Genomic DNA, 24,607 nt, shown 5'->3' on the forward strand with positions numbered 1-24,607 from the left:
GAAAAGTACACAAATTTCGATTCCGTGAAATTCTAACGGAAATTATCTCATATTTCTCATTATATTAGAATACGTTTTACCTACGTGCATACATCACAGTATGCTTCAATGCAACCTTATATAGTCATTGTGATTTAAAATTATGTATCTGCGGATGTCGACAGAAACAGTTCATTAGTCGTTGTGCATGTTAAAATGCATCTTTATAAACAGACACAACAATTTATCATCAACATACATCGTCTTTAGAAAACTTGCATAACATTTTGGTGCCACGAAAAAAACTCGAGCGAATATTTACGAAAATTGCTTTAAAATAAAACATTAAAGACATAAAAATTGTAGTAGGTTGGGGAATGGTCTAGCGGGTTCGTGAAAATACAGTTTTATAGTTCTTTAAATGTTCTTTGTTTAATTCTGAATAGGATTAGAAACCAATATGAATAGGTGTTCCATTCCCCCCCCCCTCTACTGGATATTCAAGCCAGATACACGTAGGCTGCGAATGAAAAGATTGATCTTCGATGCAAAAAATGGCTTTCTATTATAAAACATGTCAAGTCCTCCCGTGGATCATATTGACTGAGTAACTGAAACGGTAAGAAAAATAACTCGATTTGTCGTTGCTTCTAAGTACTGGTATCATCAATCGTATCTATATCATTACGAAACTTTATGTGTTAGCGTCTAGCGAAAGTAAGCAAGGTTTCTTGATTTCCACTCGGTTCTGTAAATTCAAAACCCTTTTTTATTCGTGGTCCCGAAACTCACCTTCATTCTATTTTTTTTGCATTTTAAAACCTATAGTGATGATGCGGTTAGACTACCGTGCGAACGGTGAAACCTATACCATCTTGCACTAAAATGATAGGTCATAACAATATGTACAAAAATTACATAATAACCCCAAAGAGATTAAAACCAATGGTTTTAATGTCTTTGATAACCCCAAATCCCTCCCCTTTACATACACACGTAGTCATGGCAACTTCCTAGGCTTCAATACCGTGGCAGAAGCCAGGGCCACGTACACGTTGATGTCATTACTCCAACATCTGTGTTCGTGTTCGGTTAAGGACTCGCATGGTACATGTATGGATCCAGAGCCGGTGAAATGTTTCCATGACTCTACATAGGCCTACGCGAAATCAAAGCTAAATATGCATGGCACGAAAGTTATAAATTTATCGAAAAAGGATGTGAAAAGTCCTAGTACACGGCACGTTTTGGCACTCGAGTATCTCAGTCAATCTGTAACCTTTGCAAGTCTAGACCTCCCTGTTTAAACGTGATTTGTATAAAGCAAACAGAACAACATTTCCACGAAAACCTCACATGGCTCACTCGTCACCTTTATTCTGACAGCACATTTGGTATATTTAAGCACCGTAGATTACATAAATCAAAATTGGTCCGTAGTGTGCAATATTCACAACAAAAAAAGTAACAAGTATTCGGCATTCCCACAAATGTTATAAAAAAATGTGTGTAAAATGTCAAGCTCTTTACCGGTCATGGGTTTTAAAAATCTGCTTGGCGGGAATTTAGCAACAACAAAAATTACTGAATAGTCAATTGCCGTGCTTTGCTAAGTTCCAAAAAATCAATTATTTTAAATCGAATTAGGAAAATTTTCTGTAAATTCTAGTATGGATGGCTTTCACAAAATTGAGAAAATTGGCGAAGGGACGTATGGTGTTGTTTATAAAGCTCTCGATAAAGTTACTGGTCGAACGGTGGCTTTGAAGAAGATAAGACTAGATACGTAAGTTTAAAGTTGCGTTCTTGGCGCTAGTGAAGAGTCCTCTCCCCCCACTTTGTTTGCTAACCACTAACCCCCTACCCCTAACCACCAACCTCCATCACTTTCCACCAGCCTATTCTGCTGTATACCAGAGGATTCTTCACTGTTGCCACCTTCTTTCCTTATTAATAATTCTTTGTCTTAGGCAACGTCACGTGAGAAAACGGCGATATTGGCCGGCATTTCGTACACACTATGAATTTGTCACAAGCACACAATTAATTAAACAATAAACAAATATTTATCAAATTAACAGATTTTCCTATGTGGCTTAGAACCCTACCTTGCAGTTGCATGCCGATTTTCAATAATACTCATGATCACGCACTTGTAAAATAACCGCCTTTCACGTGCAAGATTTCGTCAGGTGCTGCCTTATTCTGCAAACTGGAAAAGTAGTACTTCAACAGGCTAATTTTATACATGAGAATGTTAATTATAAATAAACATTTGAACTTGCTGGTGGAAGTGGTGTTTAAGTGTTTTTCAAAAAATCACATATATATATCATAAACATGATTTACATTTACTACATTTACTATACTATAATTCGGAAGATGTTAAACAAGCATTAGTTAGTTCAATAATAAATCATCAAATAAAACAACTCTTAATTCAGTAATTCACCGATTGTAGTAGTGAAATCTTGATTTCTGTGTTTTGGGTCGAGTTTTTTTTTTAAGTTCTACTAAGTTTCAGAAATATTACCGTATTAGTTTCAGATAAATTATATAAGTTATGAGAAGTTACTTCATACATGCTTGCTTCAATACTTATATTATTTATTTATTTTTTTAGTGAAACAGAAGGTGTTCCAAGCACTGCCATTCGAGAAATCTCTCTTCTGAAAGAACTAGATCATAATAACATTGTTAGGTAAGAATCTTCATTCTTGTATACCTCCAGATATTGTGTCAAATTTATAAGGAAATAATGAAAATACTGTTTATTTCGAAGGCTAATCTTAATAATATTTATGGTAATCCTTTTTTTTTTGCGAAAACGTTGGGCGTTCGTGTCCAAAATTAACTTTGAAAATGCGTGAAAACATGCTTCATCACCGTAGTTTGCCTGACTTGCGTAAGATTAATGATTTATTACATCACAATGGTGATATGTTATGTCCCAATAGTGATAAGTTACGTATGTTGTGGCATGTTCCAGCCTTGTTTTTTGCTAGTGAAAACCTTAACTCTATGCTCTAACCCTTAACAAATTACATAATCTGTAACATAGAAATTAAAGGCAATGATATGCATTCTATGGCGTAATAATCTAACCTTTGTTTATATTATGTCGGCTTGTGTAAAAAATAAGGTGACGCAGCACGTTTTTGAGCATTTTTAAGGTTAATTTTTCGACAAGAATGCCTCTTTTTTCAAAAAATATTTAGACAGCAGGTAACAGTAAGACCTAAGGATCATTTTGAAACCAAAATTTTAAGTGGCCATTAGCTAAAGGATTATCAATATTCACATTGTAATTTTGCAGCATAATACCAAACTTTCCATAAATATTTTTTTACTTACTTAGCATTAGTCTTTTATATTTATAATAAATATCTGCAGAAAGCAATAAACCATTTGATTTCTAAAATATATTAATTTCAGATTGATGGATGTAATACATAGCGAGAAAAAGCTTTATCTTGTGTTTGAGTATTTAAATCAAGACTTAAAGAAATATATGGATTCGCAACCAAATGGATTGCCAATGTCATTAGCCAAGGTATTGTATTTTACTATTTTTACGCAGCATGGTGTTTATACATAAAAAAATGTGATAATGTAAAACTTCCTTTTTTTAGAGCTACTTATATCAATTACTCCAAGGAATAGCATATTGTCATTCGCATCGTGTGTTACATCGGGACCTAAAACCTCAAAACTTATTGCTTGATGAACACGGGTGCATTAAGCTTGCTGACTTTGGACTGGCAAGAGCTATTGGTGTTCCTGTGAGAATGTACACGCATGAAGTAAGTTTGTAAATCAATGATAATTATTAATAGTTAATTTTCGGTACCTCTAAATTGGCAGTGTGCGCAGTGTGCGCAGTGTGCCGCAGTGTGCGCAGTGTGCCGCAGTGTCCGCAGTGTGCGCAGTGTGCGCAGTTTGCCGCATTGTTTCTGAAGTGTAACCTAATGGTTAACAGAAAACTAGTTTGGGCTCACCGTAGTATGTTGATAACTGCACAGGCGTGATACACTGCGCACACTGCGCACACTGCGGACACTGCGGCACACTGCGGCACACTGCGCACACTGCGGCACACTGCACACACTGACATTTTAGAGGGACCCGTTAATTTTTGATAATAGACGTTGCCCATTGGTGTACTTTGGCTGAAATGATAGGGAATATACAAATGTGTGAACTTTGTAAAGTTGGTCAGGGCTTTTTAAACTGGGGGTCATGTAACGAACTTCAGGGGTTACCAATGTATCAATTTCACACTAACTACTGCATATATAGTAGGGAGGGGGAGATGGGACACCCATTCATTCTATTTTGTCCGATTTGGTATTAAACAAAGAACGTTCAAAGAAATATAAAACTGTATCTTTACGACCAATTTTACATGGTACTGCACAACTTATACTGTTAAATAACCAAGGCCGATATATATGACTATAGTAACAGCTCTTAAATACTTTGGTTTATTACTTTCAGCCTTTGTTGTAGTTTTAACGTCCAAATTCCCAGACTCGGGGTAAAACGTGGCTGTAAATATGAAAAAGATACAAGTATTTTAATTATATTTTTTACTTTCTGTCTTAGGTTATAACTCTTTGGTATCGACCACCTGAAATCTTACTGGGAAGTAAATATTATTCAACTGCTGTCGATATTTGGAGCATAGGTTGTATATTTGCTGAAATGGTGAGTCAACTTTCTGTCAAAAGTTGTAATCAATTAAAAGATTCCAATTATTTATTTTTTGTTTCAATTTTTGACTTTGTTTGAATTTTGCATATATTTATGTATAGAATGAAACCAAAACTTGATTTTATAAGGGGGAAATCGATTTATTCTTGTCGCAACTACAGACTTAAAAAGTGCATATTTTTGTCGTGTAGGGACTTTCCTCACAGAATGGCAGTACAAGCAGTCCTTGCATTCTACTTCATAGCTATATGCATTCCTCTTGCAGTAAAGAAGCATGTTTAATGATAGGGTAGTGAAAAAGGGATTAAAAGACTACAGTGTCCCCCAAAATCGTTAAGCATTACACAGAAAAAAAAACTTCTTTCTCCGAATTTTCCCGCTGAGCTAAACTGCCTTGATTTCCGCAGGTTCACAAGAAAACCTTATTTCCTGGCGATTCCGAAATTGATCAACTTTTCCGAATTTTCCGAACCCTGGGCACCCCCACTGAGGACGAATGGCCAGGGGTTTCTAGTTTACCCGACTTTAAAACCAAGTTTCCAAACTGGCCTGCGCAGCCACTGGAACGAGTTTTGCCAGAAATAAATTCTGTGGGAATTGACTTTTTAAAGGTAATAGGTTACGTAATGTTATCAGTTATCTCATAGGTTTTTAAACTTTGTATTACTGTAATTTGTAAGCCAGTACTTTCTATTTTAGAGTGTAGCTGTATATAGGTCTTCCAGGTAGCATGGTCAGCAGGTAATTTATTTAGGTTTTTATAGAAATCAAACAAAATAATAGTAAATGAGTTAATGCATAGGAATTTTAGTATAGTATAAATGTAAGTAGTATGGTCACATATTACGAGAAAAATCGTTATAGTTTCTAAAAGTCCGTAATTACTGTCAGTTTAAGAGGTGTTTTAAAAAGTTAGCACAAGTCTTTACAGGTTTGCTGCCCTTTTTAGTTGGCAAGGAAAGTTTTAGGTTATAAAATAATAATTTGATTATCTCTGCAACTAAATGTTATTCTACTCTATGTGGGTGAGGTCCCGAGCGTGGCCCGTGCCCGTGGCTAGCCATGGGTCCTAGGATTTAGGCCAGGATTACACATTACCCCAAAAACATAGAGTCATAGTTTAATAGTTATAATCATTCACAAAACATTTAGAATTATAAACCCAACACTTTGATTTAAATAGAAAATGATCACATACGATCCAACAAGAAGAATAACAGCAAAAGCTGCGATGACAAACATGTTTTTTAATGATGTCTCTCTTCAAAAACCTAATTTTACCCGCTGACTTCTGCAAGTGTTTCTTGTTCTTAGCTGCTTTGAGTTCTACAGCCTACACTGCCATATTGTTTTAATGGGTTTAGTTTTTAAATCTTACGCTTTAAGCTGTTTCAGCTTAGTTTTATAGTCTAGTGCAAGCTGCTACATCAATCTTCACTGTGTACATAACATATTGTTGTAATAAAAATAACATATACTTAGTTTGGACTTTTTTGTATAAAAATTAGGTTTTTTGAAAAGGTGTTTTTAATAATAGAGATTTAAACAGCAATACCATCTCTAGTCTATTATTGTCTTTTCCAGGAACATATGCTATGAACCAGATACAGTAATATGAAGCTTTTAACTTGATGTCTCTAGTTAAAAAGAGCATTCATCTCTAACTGACAATGCCTTACCAATAGTACATAATTTTTATGTTTTTTTACCCTTTAAACTTATGTAAAGAAACTTTCTACGCTACATTTTGCAACAATGTGCATTTTGCAACAATTTGTTTCTACTCAGTAAACTTTCTACTCTGCATTTTGCAACAAACTCTACATTGTGTTGATTCATGTATTTAGCAATATGTGCAATGGAGAAAAAGGAACTGTTTACGCTGAGATATCGAGCCGGGTAATAACTTTTTTATATTCGTGGAGGCAAGTCTCAAACTCTCGTTGCAACATCAGAAGTCGCTCTTCTTTAGGAGGAACAAGTGATGCTGGCAAAAGATGACTTTTTTTTCGCAGAGACTCATTCTAATAAGGTAAGGGTATTTGGAAAAATTATTTTACCAACTATTAGAATATGCGGCACATTTGACACATATGCAAAACAAAAATAATTTATAATATAATTTTAGTAGTTAAATTTACCTAAAAAATGCATTTAAAAAAAGAGAATTTTGCTGTTTTTTTTCTTAACAGTACAAGCAAAAAATTCAAATTATTCTGTTTTTCGTACCAATATAGACAAAAAATCTAAACAAAAATTATTTATTACAATTTTAGTTAAAAAAACTACATGTGCATATTTCAAAAAAAAATTATTGTTTTTCTTAACAAGCAAAACATTTTCTTAATAATAGAAAAGTTAAATAGATTATGAAATTACCCTCATTGGTTCGTTGAGTCGCGATTTAACTGCAAGCCGATATTTTGTGAATGCTACGTCATCATTCTCTGGTGTTATGCGGAGTCGTAGTATTTCATAAACTCTGCGTGCTTGGCGCTATCATGTTAAAAACATTCAAATAAAAAATTTAATTTTTTAAAAGGTTTCAGAAAATAATTTAGTATTTTAAAGAAAATATTAACATGGAGAGGCACTGTCGTGTAAATAAAAAAAAATTGATGTAAATAAATCATTTTTTTGCAGTTCTAGAGAATATTTTACAAAAAATATCTACTAGAAAAAGGTTTTACAAAATATTAACATTGTAACGTTGCCATAGTCACAGCAAATCAATAAACATTACCCTGTTAATTTTATATTTTTCTTGAGCTGCTTTTCGCATTTCTTTTGAGAACTTTTGGCCCAGCTTTGAATCCTGAAACTCTGGTAATTTTAAACAATTCTTTGAATCGATAAAATCACGAACACGTTGAAAATTTTCTGACGGGTCTTCAGCTGTAAAATAATCAATATTAAACTTGTATTTCCAAAGTCAATATTTTTAGCAAATTCTCATCTGAAATATTTTAATCACATAATATAATCATTGTCGACTTTCGTTTTTAAAATTTAAATGTTTTTTTTTAATACTAGTCAATACTAATTACTAATCTCTTTGGACAGATGGACACTGTATCAAATATAGGTACAAATAAAACAGTACTTCATTTAAATACTTAACTGGCCTTCAATAGACTATAAAGACTGTGCATGTGTTACTTTAGAAAATATCACAGCTTGTGTTTCATTCATGGTTAAAATTATACCTACCAATCACGATTAAAAATTATTAACCTTTCTTATAAATTTTTAAAATATTAATTTTTTTACACCTGTTATATCTAACACAGCTGCCTTAGGAACATATTGTTGATAGATGGCCGTGATTAACTCAGTGCAGTGACCTTGCCTTTGGTATGGTGGAAGAACCAGTACTTGGCTGAAAAGATAAATTAAATATATAAATATTATTTTTATTTACCTATTTTTGAAATCTAGCCAGGTTTAAGTATTAACACTCGTGGTATAACGACTGTCGTTTTCCGGCCACGCGGGGATAAAGCAAGTTACATTTATTTATTATTTTAAACTATTACCTTATTCGTGGTCGTATTTTGTCAGGGTAGGCATAGAATCTATAACAAGTTGAATATCCAACAAATGAATACGAGGTTATTCCTCCTTCTGTGCACTTCTCAAATCTGGTTTTAAAATATATTCAAATACAGTAACCTTTTTAAATCACAACTGAAACAGGTTTCACATATTATCATAAAAATACATATTTTGTAGAAAGCAGCAACACAGAATGTTGGCCAATACGTTTATGTTTTAATAAATGAAGTTTTGATGCTATGCCCTATATTTTCACTAATTTGGAACTTGTTTCAGCCAACATAAAATTTTCACACAATATTAGTACATAATATTAATAGAAATCACATACACAACGTAGAAATCCCATTTGTCATCGTCGGAATCAATAAAACACGCAGCGTCAATAAACCAGAGAATGAAACTTTCTATTCGTTGATGATATTCCTTGAAATTTGGGTTTGTCATGTCTGCCTGTAATATTCGCAATCTTATGTAAGTCCATAGTCAAAACCACCATTCATTACTATCTAAGCCTTTTTTGCCTACTTATGGGAAAGCGGCAGGCTCTAAAAATTTATAAGGATCATGTGGTAGCACCCAAAGTGTTGGGGTAATAGGCCAATCCTGGCCAAAATCTTTGGACCAATGGCACACCACGCTCCGGTATAACGTGACATTAGCACAGGCAAAGTTTTACAAATGTACAGTTGGTAGTAAGTAATGTATATCACTATTAGTCCTCAAAGTAGTTTTATCTTTAAGCCTAAAAGAATAATTTTATTAACAATTTAAATAATTATTTTTTTTCATTTGATTCTTTTTTTTACCTTTTTTTTTATTTTAAAATAGTAAAATAAATAAATATAAATTAATAGTTTAGGTATTTTCATGCAATCTAATAGTCCCCCAACTCTAGTTTTTATATTATAGGAAACATGCCCATGTTCATAAATTTCTCTACGGGTTAAATGCAGTAGTAACATCGGGAATGCATTCATTTCCAACCTTGTAAATTTCGAAGTTTCGTTTTGTTGATTTTCCTTTTTGCTGTCGAGTGTAATTGTAAATTATTTCTCCGAACGGTTTAAAATTTGGTTCCCCATCGAGTTTTTTTGAAAAATCATCCACATTCTCAATAACGTTGGCTGGTAAGACTTCGCGCACACTTTTCATAATATCATCTGCCTGATTGAACAGAAATTGTAACATTTTAAATATTAGATTTAAAAACCAGATTGGAAAACTTGCTTTAGTGCTAATGATAGTTTTTTAGCAGATTTTTATCTGAAATATTTTTTACTGTTGCAAACTTTTTTACAAATTTTTAGCAGGTTTTATCTGAAAATATTTTTTGGTAGGATTTTTTGGGGAGAATTTTAAATTTTGCTAAGGAATTTTTTTGTATAAAGAAAGTTTTTTTTAGCCCTTGGTAGCCTTTAATTATTCATGTTCAGTTGTTCACACATTAACACCTACTTTGACTCCATCAAATTGTTCTGGGTTAATCTTTCTTCCATATAACAGCTTTGTATGAATTTGTAATGAGCTCGCTGTGTAATATATTCGCAATTTTAAATCTGTGAATCCGAAAATTTGTTCTCTGTAAAAAAAACGAAATTAGGGAACCCTGTCCGGGCTGTGTGATGTTCAAACTTACTTTTCGCCAAATATTTGGTGCGACATATCAGGGAAGAAAAATCCATCATCTGTTTCTAAATCCTCTTTACTTTTAACTGTTAAATGTTTATAATTTATGTTGTAAAATATTTAAAAGCCTAAAAATAAAAGAATCTACTCATTAGTCAGATACAGATTAGGCAGTATAGTTTGGGTTTAGTGGTAAGGGGCTATTTACATCAGTGAAGAATCCTTTGGTACATCACAGAATAAGCTGGTGGAAAGTGTTGGAGGTTGGTAGTTAGGGGTACTTAAGGGGAAGGACCCAGTCTGCAGAGTATGGCAGTTCCTGACTAGATCTCGCATGTGTAAGACGGTTATTTTTCGTGTGAGCGCGTGCTATCATTAAAAATTGGCATGCAAAGCATGTATTTCCAAGCCATGTTAGGAAATCCTATTTAATTTAATAGTTGTTTTGTTCTTTGTTTTAATTATTGGCGTGCGTGAGACAAATTTTGGCGTGCATAACAAAAAGTTTGTGAGCAAAATCGTCTGTGCACCTGCCATACTCAAAGTGGGAAAGGCCAATGGTGGTAAAAAGGTTTAGCGGTCAGCAGATAACGTATAGCAAAGGATTTTTCATTAGCATCGGATTTTTTACTAGTACCCATTTTTTATACGTTTCAAGCTCTCAGTTTAGTTTGTGTGGGTGTTTATTAAAGTTATTTTGACACCCTAAATAAATACATTTTTAGTATTTAAAACGCAAGAATACATGGTGGTTTTCTACTTACCAAGCTTAAATTGAACTGCACTGTTAGCATCACAAATGTAGGGCATTAATTTGTTCTGTATGTCTTCCATGATTTTACATAAGACAGATAATTCATGAGTAAATTACCTAAAAAATTACAAAATTTTTAACAACAAAAAGTCCCCGCCAAAAATATTAGTGACGTCAGAGCAGTGTTGCACTTCTATTTTAGATTTATTAAAACCATAGAGTTAGTAAACACTATCATTATAGAACTCCAAAGTTTATCAGTGTCATAAAAAAAGAAAGTGAAACAAATCGCTCCGATGTACTATTTTAAAAATAAATAACAAATACGAAGGTACATAAACAATGATGATACATTTTATGTATATAGTAGAGTGGAGTGGGGGCAGACGGGACACCTTTAGCACATAATTACCAAATATCCTGATCGAGTTTTAAACAATTAAAAACGGTCTATGGAAGTCGTGAGGATACGGTTTTGTAATTCTTTGAATGTTCTTTGTTTACCACCGAGGTGTTAAACCCGTGTGATAACGACTGTCGTTTTCCGGCCACGCGAGGACAAAGTAAGTTACATTCATTCAATTCATTCAAGCTACTAGAACATACGACGCTTACGAATTACCGCATATGTAACTATGACTTGCTCAGCAGGACACACGCGGCTGCGCCCTCCGTGGTAGCCGCATCGATGCTATAGCGACTGCAGCACATTATTTGGCAGGATATATTTGTTCATCTTTGCAGATTTTACACAAACGATCGCGTAATGTCTCATTTGATTACTTTCTTTAGTGTTCCTAAGTATACCTTTTGACACCACAGAACATTCTACTGAAATAGTTGCGTCTGCCGAATACTAAAAACAATTGTATGGCAACGCGCCGAAACCAAAATACGAAATTTATTATGATGGTTTATTATTGTAATTGCAACCGACATTTTGCACGCAAGTTATTTTAGATGCAGTTCTTGACTGAAACAAATGAAATGTTTTGTTATATACATATACGCCGGTTCAATGCGTGTCTAGGTATAAAGTAAGGGGTGGTAACCTAGTGTTAACAGATTGCATGGCTATCCATATTAGCCAGCTGTGGACCTAAATGAATAAACATGCAATAGGAAGTATCCAAAACGTTTAAAAGACACGATGGGGAAGGAGTAAGCCGACAATTTCTCTTCTCCAAATAACAGCCGATGTTGCCTCTAGAAAAACAGGATGCAAAAGAAAACCGGCTTTCTCTTTATAAGAAACAGTTTCGGAAATTATTCATAAAATAAACGTGACTGTATAATTATATAAGGCGTTGTTTTTTGGCAAGAAATTATCTGTTTTCTACAGCAACGAAAGTAAGTGGCTTGAAACATTGCAATTTCATATTACTTAACGGCTGTTTCTGCAGATGAACAAGTCGATGTTTCTTCTCATGCTTGTCCTCGGACTTCTTGTTCTCTCTGAAACCACGAATGCGTTCGGTCGCCGTCGTCGTGTGGCGGGTCGTCGTCGCCGATGGTGGAACGAAAGGGCAATGAATGAATGTAAGTAATTCATTTTTAGTTTCTATGTTTAAATAATTGGCATTTTTTATTCTGGTGTATCTATAGGTAAGGTCCGCTTATGAGTTAGCCCTGTTAGCACATATATGTGTAACTTTATAGATGATTTTATTCTGCGTGGCCAATTTTAATCCAACCGTACCTCCCACTTTGGGAATGTTATAATATTATAGAACGTATAGTTATTATCCTTCTTTTTTTATGCAAAGGCAAACACTAAGCTATAGTCTTAAATAACATAATCGTATACACGTTCGTAATATTTTAAACACAAGATATCCAAATGTTTTATATTAAGTTTTTATTTCAGTTGAAGATATAGAATCTTCTGAACAACAAGAAGAAGACGACAGGCATTGGTATGAACAATAAGTGTTCATTATTATAATTGAATTCAACCGATGTTAATAAATTTACCTCTAAAAGAGTCTGAATCATCATTTTTTTTCGAATTATGACGCAGAAATTTATTATGCGCTGCTACATGAAACAAAACATTCTCCGACTTAAAAAGTTATCTTTCGTGCCTATTTTGATTTCGATTTTTATGAAAAAGTATTGTTAAAGACGACCTAGAAAATTTGAACATAAACCCTCGCAGTTAAAACAAAATTATATTCAACAATCAAACGCGAACGGAGGACACTTTCTTTTATCGTGCCACGAGTCAAAAACGATATGCCCCAAATGCAAAAACCCAACTAATGCGGACAGGACCACCAAAACTAAGTTTAACCCATCATTTTTAAGCTCCCAACTTAAACAGATGCTCAAGTCTATTTCCTTGCACGTCCATATAAAATACGAGCAACCAGCGGCAGCAAATGTCGTTGTTATGATCAGCAACCCAAAAACAGCATTGAAAATTATGTCGAGTTTGTAAGGCACAGATTTTCTTGGCAGGATTGAGTAAACAAACATAGTGAGGAGAAGTACAACGAAATCCATCGATAAAATCATGTAGAGGACCATAGAATAAATTTTCTGCTGCCCCTTGTAAACTAAGAATAAAAAAAAGTTTCAAAACTTATTAAATAACGACTAATTTCTAATATTTGTAAATTTGGATGTTCTACTTAAACCCGTGAAATGCTATGGTGTAATTTAAAGTTCACTGTAAGTCCTATAAAATGCGGTACATGGGGTGATTTTACAACGCCACTTTAGCATTATATAGGCTATACTGTAAGCGTAAGTAGGCCCAAGAATTTATTCTGTTTAGAAGTTATATAGGCACCATTCTGCAATTATAAAGGAATGAATGTAACTTGCTTTATCCTCGAGCAGCCGGAAAACGACAGTCGTTATAATACAAGTATCCATACATCTCGTGCCCGCTTACCCGTTACCACGTATGCTACTTTGTGGCCCTTGTGGGTGATTATTTATTAGATTTTTCATTGGCATTTCATTGTTATAATTTTATGCAAAATCACTAAAAAGGAAACAGCACAGTCCAATCATAGTATACTGAAGTGTTTTCAGTATACTATGGTCCAATACATACTGAAAGTAGGATGGGATACTGTTGACACCCAAAATGCATTACAACATCGGCAAGAATGAAACTCGTCCCATCTTACCCCACCCTAATATATGCATAACGGTCACTTACGTTCGCCAAACTTGACCATGCATAAGCAGGCTAGACCTCCAACCATTTCACATAACTTAAACACGGCAGATGGAGAGAACATATATCCAGGCTGGAAACTGCTTTCCTTGAGGGATGGTAGCCGTACATTGTAACGACGATAATACAATTTTTTGCTTCTTACTGCTGCCGAGTCAGTAAATACGGAGTCTTCTTTTGGGTAGGTGTTTTCCATGAGGCAAGGCTTCGGTTGGTATGTATACGTTTTACTATACGATTTTACTTCCATGTTCTGCAGTTATATCCAATATATCCTAATTAACCAACTGTTTAAACAAATTTTCTTTCATGCGAGAAGTAAAATTATAAACTTTACTTTTAAAAATAAACTAAACTAATTAAAAAAAAACTAATAACTAATTTTTGGCACGACTGCTTTGCTGTAAACTTTTGCGAAAAATAATGTAGAAAGTTACTTAACTTTCAGAACATTTTTGTCGGTTGTTTATTACATTTAATATAGTTGTTTGGATGTTTAGTCATTGTTTATGTGACTATATATGTCATGTTTTGTTCAACAACACCATTATTGTAATTAATCAAGAGTAAACTCTAGAGCTATATTCTAGCTGTTTCATATTCTAACTGTCACGAATCGAATTCGTTTTTAAGTGATTTTAAAATATTTTAACTAGATTTTATTTAATATCTGCTCTAAATCGTCTTCACTTCGTATCGTACGCGACTTGTTCTTCTCGTTACTGCTTCAGCATCAACTATTTCTAAATCTCCTGCGATTTGGCGAAATATGATTCTGGCTAAAGGTTCCGCAGTAGGTCTCGTTGCGAGATCGTTATCTTTGTTATACCCGGGGCGTAGCTCGACCTAAAGAGCTCATTACATGGCAGACAAGCGTTAAGCAGGCCATGTCAGACTAAATAATCAACCGATAACGAGACGTCGATCGTGGTTGTCCGGGTCGCTGGTATTCAATACATCAAGTGTATAACGCACATTTAACGGTCTGGGTTTAAGGATTATATGATTTTAATAGCGCTGGTTTCGAAATCCTATACTGAGCGATTATACGGACGAGTTCCCTGACGTATATACTACTTACCTCGCATTAACACAAATACCAAATAATCCTTTTTCACAAAATTTTACAAAAAAATATAAAGAGAGAAAATAACTATTCATTTCATTGTTTTTTTATACGTATTTTCCTGCCTATCCGAAGCGTCTTAATAAACTGTACTGTCATACGAATCTCTTGACGTGCAGCAGAGTACGCACGGTTGAGTGCTCTTCCTTTTAAGTGAACCCAAACCGATCCTGCTTTGTGTGGCCAAAACAAACACGGTATGCATTTGTCTTTAGACACCAATAGAGTTCTCATTAATAATAGTCACTCAACAAAAAAACGTATTTTATGGCAGAATGGGACTCAGTTTTACAACTATGAATGTGTTTTGATTGCATAACACAGCTTTCGCTTTATTTAGCTCGCTTTTGTTTCTGCAATTGCTCATTTTATTGTGAAAAGTAAAAGCAAATTTGGTCTTACCGCCACCTTTGAAAGAGCGAATTTCAAAGCAACACGCTTCGTTAAAGTAGAATCGCGGTTTTGAAACCTTTTAGTAATGAAATCCTAAAAATATTTGCAACATGTTTCAAAGGAATGTGTTAATTATATGTGGAACAACGCAGCGACCGTCTTAAAGTCACTAAAAAGATGTAGTAATCGTTTGGTATATATGGGGTAAAATGAAACATTTCATTTTCTTTTCTCGTCCCACTTGGCAGTAAACAAAGAATATTTACAGAGTTTCACACATTCTTATATATTGCCGAAGTTGAATTTTAGCCCACGGTCCCGTATACGAGGTTAATTCTTCATTTCCAGTATAAGTCCCATGTTAGTAAGCACAGCTAATGCTCTAACACGAACGTTTACGTAAAAATCAATTAAAATCTGCTTAAATTTAATACCCAGTTCACTGTGCGCATATAACCATAGCATTTACCGCAGTTTCTCCGTGCTTTTGTAAACCAATAACCGCAGTTTATTTTTGAGGTTTGCTCGGTAAATGCTTCGAACGGAAAATCCATGCCATATTTACGTCATATTATTGAAACGGTTGATCTTAACGTCCCATCACAGCGCAGCCACCAGGTGTGTTAACGTAACGCGATATTGGTATCGATTCATCTAGATCAACGCTTCGTTTAGTGAAGGATGCTAAAGTCCCTTTATTACCCAAAAGTACATCGATGATGGATCGCTTCATAAATTATGATCCGATGCGAAAATAATCGATTAGTTTTCGTAAAAGGGGAATAACTGTACATTTGCGTCAAAGTGAATAAGCCTTGGTGTCTTAATTATAATGGTGTTGTTGTACAGTGGAAATCTTAGACTTTTTTTGGTGTTGTTTAATAGTGGTCGCATCAATTATCTAAACATTTTATTAGCTGGTTTTACTTTGACTTAGTTGCATATATGACATCACAATGGCATGCGGAACCTATATTATTGACGTCATGAAATGCAAAATAACGAAGCGTAGTTGACGTATTTTGGTTGTTATGGCTGACAACATATATGTCTTGGAAATCATATAGCGAAAGCGAAATCATTTTTAAACAAGTCCGGGCAGTTTTTCACATTTCTTTACGCTCGATATAGTATGGGGTAAGGTGGAATACCTAACGGTATTAAAAATCTGATATTTTCAGACCGTGTTTTAAACAATTAACAACGCTCTTTTAGAATCCCTATATGCTACTGGTATATAATTCTGTAAACATTCTTCGTTTACCACCAAATGGGACGATAAAAGAGAGTGAAAACATGTTCCATTTTACCACAGCCTACAATGTTTTCCGAACTTTTTATTTGACCGACCAATAACTGGTGATTCATAAGTTTGTCGTTTTATGTTATATTTAAACACTTTCGTGTTTTTAAACTATTGTCTCTTGCGTTGAAGAAACCACAGTATATCGGATGTTAAGTATAATAGGGCGGGAGAACATAGATCACCTTTACCACATAATACCCGAATATCCTGATTGTGTTTAAAAAATTTACAACGGTCTATAGGAGTCGTGAGGATACGGTTTTATAATTCATTGAATATTTTTTGTTTACTGCCAATACGCGACGATAAAATAGAATAAAAAGGTGTCCTACCTTTTCCCACTCTACTATATAATTGAACTAGACACCAAAAATTGAGCCGAATTAAAGTGGTGGTGACGCATTGTGTTTAAAGCCCCAAATACAAGACACACATAATATAACCAACTTGTACATTCATTTATCGAACCCTATTAACGTTAACCTAATCTCAATATTCGTTTCTTGTAATACATTGAGTCATTCGGTTAGTTAGCTTACTGCATTTATTTATACTGTTCATATATTGATAGTTTGTGGCAGTGCAGTGCAGGTTTTGTCTCAAATTCATTCTCAGCAGAGTTTATGTAGAAACAATGGTTACATGCGTGGAGCGAGTTATCATTCTATACTTCTGGTGTCTAGTGTTTTATAATGTCGGTTTTATAAGTTTTACGTGCGATGGTTATGTTAGACCAAAAGGTATGGGTGTTATGTACGAATAATGCTGTATCAGCAGTGCATTTTCAAATGCCATATATATGTCGATTATTTATTCTCGCGTGTCTTGGCGACGAAAGCCGTAAAATCACGGGTGTAATAGTTGAGACACCTCGTAACCGCTATTATGAGGTACTATACATATGCAACTATATATACAGGTGATATTTTGTGTGTTTTTGTTAATGAACGTCAAGCATCGACTCTGTATACTATGAATACGATGCCAACGCCAAACCAATTCGTTACATTACCGGTCGAATATAGCAGTGTGAGGAAAGATGGGACATGTTTTCATTATCCTTTCCCGTCCATTTAGTACTAAACTAGGTATATTTACAGAATTATATAACCGTAGCCACGCGACTCTAAAAGAAATTGATCAAGAGATATGGGATTTAGGTGCTAACGATATCTCATTCTACCCCACAGTACTATATACATAGACTTGGTATTTCATAGTGCAAAACGAACCATGTTTTATAATTACTTCTAGTATATTACACTGTATGAGATATAAGAATCTTTCGCGCGTAGGTACTTCCTCCAAGCGTTGCCACATAACTGCTGTATTACCTACGCATAGTTGCCATGTCATGTAATATTCTGTAAGCGTCCAACTGCTGGAATGAATCAGCCATGTTGTCCCATATATCTGTTCACTCGTTGCTGTTGTGTTTTGATTGTGTAACTGTTTGTGAAACGGCGACGTACGTACACACCTTGTGTACAAGGAAATAGATAGTTTTAATTGCAAGAGTTTGTTGCTACATCGGTCTGGTGTGTTTGTATTCAGATTGTTTATATAAACGTACTTGTAAAGAAGTATAGTAGGTTGGGGTAAGTTGGGACAGGTTTTTATCCTCTGTTCTTGTCCCATTTTGTAGCATAGAAGGAATATTTACAGAATTATATAATCATGAATTTTAAAAGAGCGTTGTTAATTGTTTAAATCCAAATCACGAAATATTGAGTTTAGGTGCCAACAGTATCCCATCTTACCCCACGGAAGGATATGTATAAAGTATTAGTACAATTCTGCAAGTTATAAATTGAAAAGATTAATAAAATTTAAGGAAGGCCTCCCCACCGTTGAGATTTCCCCTATCTTTAAGTTTTTTTACGGTTACCTACTGTCTTTAGACTATATGTATAATATTTTTTACAGATTTATCGAAATTATTTTGACTTAACATTGTATAGTAGGGTGTGGAAAATGGGACACCTTTAGAACATAATATCCAAATATATCCTGATCATATGTTTAAAAAAAAAAAAAAACGATCTATGAGAGTAGTGAAGACACGGTTTTCGAAATATTTGAATGTTCTTTGTTTACTACCAACTGGGACGAGGAAATAGAATGAAAAGGTGTCCCATCTCCCCCCACTCTACTATATCTTAATAATTGCGGTTACACTTTATTCAGTGCGATTCATATAGGTATAAGAGTTGTTTAACTCGTTTACAATTTGTGGATCGCAATGAGGAAAACTACAAACCGAGCTTTATACCGAAGTACTTTGCAACAACAAGCGATCAATGCTATACTGCAGTCTTTCACGAGAGAGGTGACGTCACAATGTATCGGTTTCTGACTTCCTGCTATCTAACTCTATATACACAGGTGGCGTTCCTTTATCTCGGGGAACATTTAAAGTTAGGCGACCGAGGTAACAGTTTGTTGCTGGACTTGATCAAAACGAAAGAGCTGAAAGAAGTCAAGTTTGCCGACTGCCTTCTTAAAAATGACGACCTAACGCAGATTCGGAATCTGTTATGGGAAAAAGTAAGAGGTTTTACCATTTTCATGATTTCTGTTTGATGCGAAAGAGCTAAAAAGAGCAAGGTTATAGCTGTACCTGCTGGGTTGTATTGCTCAAGTCTTCTATAGCGTTTATACTGTGTAGCAAAATACTTAATAATATATATCCCATATTTCCCATCGTGTTTTAAATAGTTACGAGGGCCTTTTTAGAGTCATGTGACAACGGGTCTATACTTATTTACATAATCTTTGTTTACTACCAAATAGGACGATAAAGTATAGAACTGTGCGGTAAAATGGACAACGGTCTGCGCTGGGATTCGTGAGGATACGGTTTTATAATTCTTTGAATGTTCATTGTTTAAATTACCACCAAATGGGACAAGAAAACAAAATAAAAAAGTGTCGTATCTTGCCCCACCCTAGTATAATTCAGTAAATGTCTTATGTTTTAAGACAGACAAACTAATATTTCGTGACAACACCGACGTTGGAGTAGAAGGCTGTGTGCTTATCAAGCATCTGGTGACGCAACGACCTGTCAAAGTGTTTTCAATGTGGGATTGTGACGTAGGACCATCACAGCTTTCATGCTTGATACAAGGCCTTATTGCAATGAAAGGAGACGTGGTAACTGTTTATTGTTTTAGTATTAATATTGATTTATTCTTCATAGAGTAGCGTGGGGTAGGATGGGACACCTTTAGCATATAATGTCAAAATATCCTGATCGTGTTTTAAACAATTGACAACGGTCTATGAGAGTCGTGAGAATATGGTTTTATAATTATTTAAACTTTCTTTGTTTACTACCAAATGTGACGAGAAAATTCAGTGAAAAGGTGTGTCATCTCTCCACCCTAATATATATATATCACACTGTGTGATAAGATGGGTATATACCGTTAACTAATCCCATGTTTCCTGTATTTTGAAAAAATACTACGATGTTTTAGAGTCGGGGGCTACGGTTATTTATTTCTGTAAATATTATTTGTTCACTACCAAATGGGCGGAAATAGAGAATAAAAACATGTCCCGTCTTACCCCACCAGACCACACTTATTTATTGTGCTAACGCGATAGAAACCAAATATAGAAATACGAATCATAAAAAGAGAACGTGTATCATGATCACCCTAAATGAATATTTAAACCAACACTGACTAATATAAAACATTGTAGGTGATTTCGTGCCAAGCTCCATTAAAAAACCGCCAGTTTTTGTTGGTCACAGCAGCAGCACAGTTGATTGTGTTATTCGCAAAAGCGTATCTTAGATAGCACGCATATTCTATCAACTATAAATCCAACCGGGGCCTAATAAAATATTTAGTATAAATATACAGTAGGGTGGGGGAAGATGGGTTACTTTTTAACTGTATTTTCTCGTCCCATTTATCAGTAAACAAAGAACACTCAAATAATTATAAAACCGTATCCTCGGGACTACCATAGACTGTTGTTAACTGTTTAAAACACGATCAGGATACTTGGATATTATGTGCTAAAGGTGTCCCATCTTCCCCCACCCCACTATATATAATAACTTTATTCGCCTTTTCGAATACGGTAGCGAAGATTCAATATTTTTTTCAACTAAAAGACAGGATATATGGCGACAAAAAAACAGTTGTTAAAACACGCTTACAGTTAAAACATATTTACATTTAATTGGAAGAAAATAAGCGTGGTCGTTACACCTAACAGCCGAAAAAACTATTTCTATTAATTTTGTTAAACCAGCATACTGTGGTTAGCATTGGCATTTAAGTGTGAATAATCTCGTTAACCTAAACCCCACTGTAATAGTCTAACTCTTAAGTTTGATTGTTTTAATTCACAGATCGAAGAAGTTAATCTTAGAGGTTCACACATGAGTACTGAATGCTGTATTTTACTGAAACAACTTTTATCTGCAAAACGAATTAAGAAACTTGATCTCGGCCACTGTCGGATAACGAATGATCAACTAATTTACTTGGCAGATGGCCTGGAAGCAATGACTGGCACCATGGTATGACTATGAACTATAGTCACTATATAGGTAGATGGAAAATGGGACAACTTTTCATTCTATTTTTTCGTCACATTTGGTCATAAATAAAGAACATTCAAATAATTATAAAACCGTATCCTCACGGCTCCCATAGACTGTTGTTACTTGTTTAAAATACGATTAGGATAGTTGGATATTATGTGCTAAAGTTATCCCATCTTCCCCCACAGTACTGTATCAGACTATTTAATTGATTTATATGTACATTTCTTCTATTTTAAATTCATGATGTATATTATGCCTAAATATATAGTAATAAATATGAGTAAGATATTCGTTGGATGTTTTTTGTTTGAACGGAAAAATAGAATGAAAAGGTGTCCCATCTCCCCACCCTCATATGTACCGTTACCACATGTCTCATCTTGCCCCAAACCTACCATATATATATATGTATGTATATGTATATATATATGTAACATATCATTCTATACCCGCAGGAAGTTCTCAATCTTCGAGGAAATCTCATCATGAGATCCGAGGTAGATACGTTCAAGGTGGCAACAAAGTTCAAAGTTATTGAAGGTAAGGTATGGACTTGGCAATACATGCACTTTTTTAGCGCTGGGGTAGTTAATATAGTAGGGTGGGTAAGATGTGACTTGTTTTTATTTTTAGTCTCGTATCGTAGCAACCACAGAATATAAATTTGCATAGTAGGGTGAGGGAAGATGGGACACATTTTCGTTTAGTTTTCTTTTTTCATTTGGTAGTAAACAAAGAAAATTCAATGAATTATAAAACCGTATCTTCACGACTTCCACAGACCATTGTTAATTGTTTAAAGCGATCAGGCTATTTGGATATTATGTGTTAAAGGTGTCCCATCTTTTCCATCTGTATTATATAACCGTAGCCCCGAGACTTAAATTTCGTTGTTAACGGTTGCTTTCAGTGCAATATTTTAACATTCTACATCAAATAGCCAATGAAAATAATTTGATCACTATTATATATAATATAGTAGAGTGGGGGAAGATGGGACACCTTTTCATTCTATTTTCTCGTCCCATTTGGTAGTAAACAAAGAACATTAAAAGAATTATAAAACCGTATCCCCACGACTCCCATAAACCGTTGTTAATTGTTTAAAATACGATCAAGGTATTTAGATATTATGTACTAAAGGTGTCCCATCTTCCCCCACCCCACTATATCATGTTTTCTTATTACAGTCACGTTTTATTGAACAATCACATGAATGGATCAAAACAGCCGATGCAATAACTTTACTAGAACAAACATTGCACATATTTCAATACACTGTTATATACATATACAAATATTTGTAACAAAACTGTTTTTTTTGTGATATCGCATTTGTGTTCCGCATATAAAATAACATTTTTAATAAATTTATTCCGACACTCTTTTCGAAATAAAATTATTTTTCGATTTATTTTTATTATTTTTCGAGAACTTACATATGTTCGTATAAAAGATTATATAAAACAAAAGATTTTAGAATAGTCTATTACCTAAGCCTGATGCTGTGTGTGAATAAGTTACCCATTTCAGCTTATGTCTGTTACCGACATTGTATATGCAGGTGGAGAATAAACATTTTATGTCTATAAAAAACATTTAGTGTTTCGTCACAGACAGTTGTTGGATATTGTGTCCATCGAAGACTATATAAGATGTTTTAATGTCCATGTCTACTAAAAAAATGTTTTTTAGATTTTTTTTGTTTTTTTAGGTCTTTTTAATTTTTTTGTGTTGTTTTCACGTTATTTTTAAAACGCTTTTACACGAATTTTTATTTTATTTTTTTACAAAAACTTCTTTTTTTAAAAAATGACATAAAACGAAATAAAAAAATCATAATTTTGTATTTTTTTTATTTTTTCTTATGTATGAATACATTAGATTTTTTATTTATTCCGTGTATTTTTCATTTTTCTTATTTCTCGTAATATTTTATTTCCAGTATTGTTTAATTTTTTATGTATATACACGAAATTTTTATTTTTTTACATGTAATTTTTTTATTTTTTTTGATGTATATTTTCTTATGTATATTTAAATTTTTCATGCATGTAAATACACTGGATTTTTCATTTTTTTCATCATTTTTTTTTAATTTTCCGGTGTATTTTTAAAATTTTCATCATGTACGGATACATAAGATTTTTTTTAAAATTTTTCTTATGTCTACGGATAAACGAAATTTTTCAAACGAGATTTTTTACATGTATACACACAATTTTTATTTTTTTACATTTATGTTTTAAATTTTTATAATGGATGAATATATAAAATTTTTAATTTGTTCTCATTTTTTTTACTTTTTTTCAATTTTTCTCACGTATCGGATACATGAGATTTTCAATTTTAATTTATGTATTTTTTTAGTTTTTCTTATGTACACAAGATTTTTTTTTGTATTTTTTTACGATGTATTTTTTTTAATTTTTAACATGTATATTTTCTCAAGTATATTTAGTTTTTTTTCATGTACATGGATACACGAGATTTTTCAATTTTTTTCATCTAATTTTTAATTTTTCTGCTGATACATACACAAGATTTTATTTTTTTTCTCATGTATTTTTTAAAATTTCATCATGTACGGATACATGAGACTTTTTTTCATCCATTTTTTAAATTTTTTGTATGTATACATATACAACACTTTAATTAATTTATTTATTCTTATATTTTTTTAATTTCGTCTTGTACGGATACATAAGATTTATTTGATTTTTTTTAGTTTTTCTTATGTATATGAATACACATAATTTTTTTCTTTCTTATGTTTTTTTTTTAATTTTTCTCATGTCTACGGATACACGAATTTTTTTTACTTTTTTTCATGTATTTTTTTATATTTTTTTATGTATACTATACACAAGGTTTTAATTTTTTCATGTATTTATTAAATTTTTATCATGTATATTTCTTATGTATAATTAGTTTTTTTCATGCATACTTTTACATGTATTTTTAATTTTTCTCATGGATACGGATACACAAGAATTTTTATTTTTTCATCTATTATTTTAAATTTTCTCTTGTTTAAATACGCAAGATTTTAAATTTTTTCCCATTTTTTTTTTTTAGTTTTTTATGTATATGAATACCCATGATTTTTTACTTTTTTTCTTTAAAAAAAATTTCTTATGTTCACGGAAACACGAGATTTTTAGTTTTTTTATAATTTGTCTTATATTTTCGGATACACATGATTTTTAATTTGTTTCATGTAGGCCTATATGTATATTTTTTTCTCATGTATACGGATACATGAGATTTTAATATTCTTAACAAATTCTTATGCATGTGACTAAAATAAAACCTTAAATTATAACGTCATAATTCATCCAAGAATGTCACTAAAGATAACTATAATGTCACTAAATAACTTAAAATATTTA

General features: G+C 33.3%; 4 protein-coding genes across 6 annotated transcripts; 2 read left to right on the forward strand and 2 right to left on the reverse strand.

The window, feature by feature from the left end:
• The first annotated feature begins 1,530 nt into the window (after positions 1-1,530).
• LOC149743245 (cyclin-dependent kinase 2-like) lies at positions 1,531-12,615 on the forward strand. The gene is made up of 9 exons (XM_089890466.1): positions 1,531-1,765; positions 2,603-2,680; positions 3,415-3,532; positions 3,612-3,782; positions 4,585-4,686; positions 5,100-5,303; positions 5,876-11,980; positions 12,034-12,169; positions 12,498-12,615. Exons 1-7 carry the CDS (start codon positions 1,650-1,652, stop codon positions 5,978-5,980), a joined length of 894 nt encoding a protein of 297 aa, XP_089746592.1. The 5' UTR covers positions 1,531-1,649; the 3' UTR covers positions 5,981-11,980; positions 12,034-12,169; positions 12,498-12,615.
• On the reverse strand, positions 6,518-10,782 carry LOC149743246 (histone acetyltransferase type B catalytic subunit-like). Its single transcript, XM_089890457.1, has 10 exons — positions 10,641-10,782; positions 9,887-9,962; positions 9,706-9,829; positions 9,235-9,414; positions 8,579-8,700; positions 8,229-8,333; positions 7,965-8,071; positions 7,436-7,587; positions 7,072-7,188; positions 6,518-6,716 (listed from the first exon to the last, which is right to left on the reverse strand). The coding sequence occupies exons 1-10, from the start codon at positions 10,708-10,710 to the stop codon at positions 6,570-6,572; spliced, it is 1,200 nt and encodes a 399-aa protein (XP_089746583.1). The 5' UTR covers positions 10,711-10,782; the 3' UTR covers positions 6,518-6,569.
• On the reverse strand, positions 12,409-14,673 carry LOC149743247 (uncharacterized). Its single transcript, XM_089890533.1, has 2 exons — positions 13,803-14,673; positions 12,409-13,188 (listed from the first exon to the last, which is right to left on the reverse strand). Exons 1-2 carry the CDS (start codon positions 14,068-14,070, stop codon positions 12,806-12,808), a joined length of 651 nt encoding a protein of 216 aa, XP_089746659.1. The 5' UTR covers positions 14,071-14,673; the 3' UTR covers positions 12,409-12,805.
• Positions 14,674-18,804: 4,131 nt separating this feature from the next.
• On the forward strand, positions 18,805-22,625 carry LOC149743248 (uncharacterized). 3 transcript variants are annotated; one of them, XM_089890503.1, is made up of 6 exons: positions 18,805-18,974; positions 19,031-19,192; positions 19,628-19,801; positions 21,018-21,188; positions 21,671-21,760; positions 22,406-22,625. In XM_089890503.1, the coding sequence occupies exons 1-6, from the start codon at positions 18,888-18,890 to the stop codon at positions 22,520-22,522; spliced, it is 801 nt and encodes a 266-aa protein (XP_089746629.1). In that variant the 5' UTR covers positions 18,805-18,887; the 3' UTR covers positions 22,523-22,625. The 3 variants fall into 3 exon arrangements, with proteins under 3 accessions (XP_089746629.1, XP_089746638.1, XP_089746646.1); XM_089890512.1 differs by having other exon boundaries at positions 18,806-18,974; positions 21,671-21,755; XM_089890520.1 differs by lacking the exon at positions 18,805-18,974 and having other exon boundaries at positions 19,057-19,192; positions 19,632-19,801.
• Positions 22,626-24,607: the final 1,982 nt, after the last annotated feature.

This window comes from Ciona robusta, chromosome 1 (genome assembly GCF_009617815.1).
Source record: "Ciona robusta chromosome 1, ASM961781v2".
Classification (NCBI taxonomy): domain Eukaryota; kingdom Metazoa; phylum Chordata; class Ascidiacea; order Phlebobranchia; family Cionidae; genus Ciona; species Ciona robusta.

Coding starts and splice junctions, on each gene's coding strand:
- LOC149743245 (XM_089890466.1), top strand. CDS start 1,650: ATGGATGGCTTTCACAAAATTGAGAAAATTGGCGAAGGGACGTATGGT. Junction 3,533..3,611: donor TGCCAATGTCATTAGCCAAG/GTATTGTATTTT, acceptor TCCTTTTTTTAG/AGCTACTTATATCAATTACT. Junction 4,687..5,099: donor GTTGTATATTTGCTGAAATG/GTGAGTCAACTT, acceptor TGATTTCCGCAG/GTTCACAAGAAAACCTTATT.
- LOC149743246 (XM_089890457.1), bottom strand. CDS start 10,710: ATGGAAGACATACAGAACAAATTAATGCCCTACATTTGTGATGCTAAC. Junction 9,830..9,886: donor CACCAAATATTTGGCGAAAA/GTAAGTTTGAAC, acceptor TTTTTTTTACAG/AGAACAAATTTTCGGATTCA. Junction 7,588..7,964: donor AGCTGTGTTAGATATAACAG/GTGTAAAAAAAT, acceptor ATTATTTTACAG/CTGAAGACCCGTCAGAAAAT.
- LOC149743247 (XM_089890533.1), bottom strand. CDS start 14,070: ATGGAAGTAAAATCGTATAGTAAAACGTATACATACCAACCGAAGCCT. Junction 13,189..13,802: donor CATGGTCAAGTTTGGCGAAC/GTAAGTGACCGT, acceptor TTTTATTCTTAG/TTTACAAGGGGCAGCAGAAA.
- LOC149743248 (XM_089890503.1), top strand. CDS start 18,888: ATGAGGAAAACTACAAACCGAGCTTTATACCGAAGTACTTTGCAACAA. Junction 19,193..19,627: donor GGAATCTGTTATGGGAAAAA/GTAAGAGGTTTT, acceptor TTATGTTTTAAG/ACAGACAAACTAATATTTCG. Junction 21,189..21,670: donor AAGCAATGACTGGCACCATG/GTATGACTATGA, acceptor CTATACCCGCAG/GAAGTTCTCAATCTTCGAGG.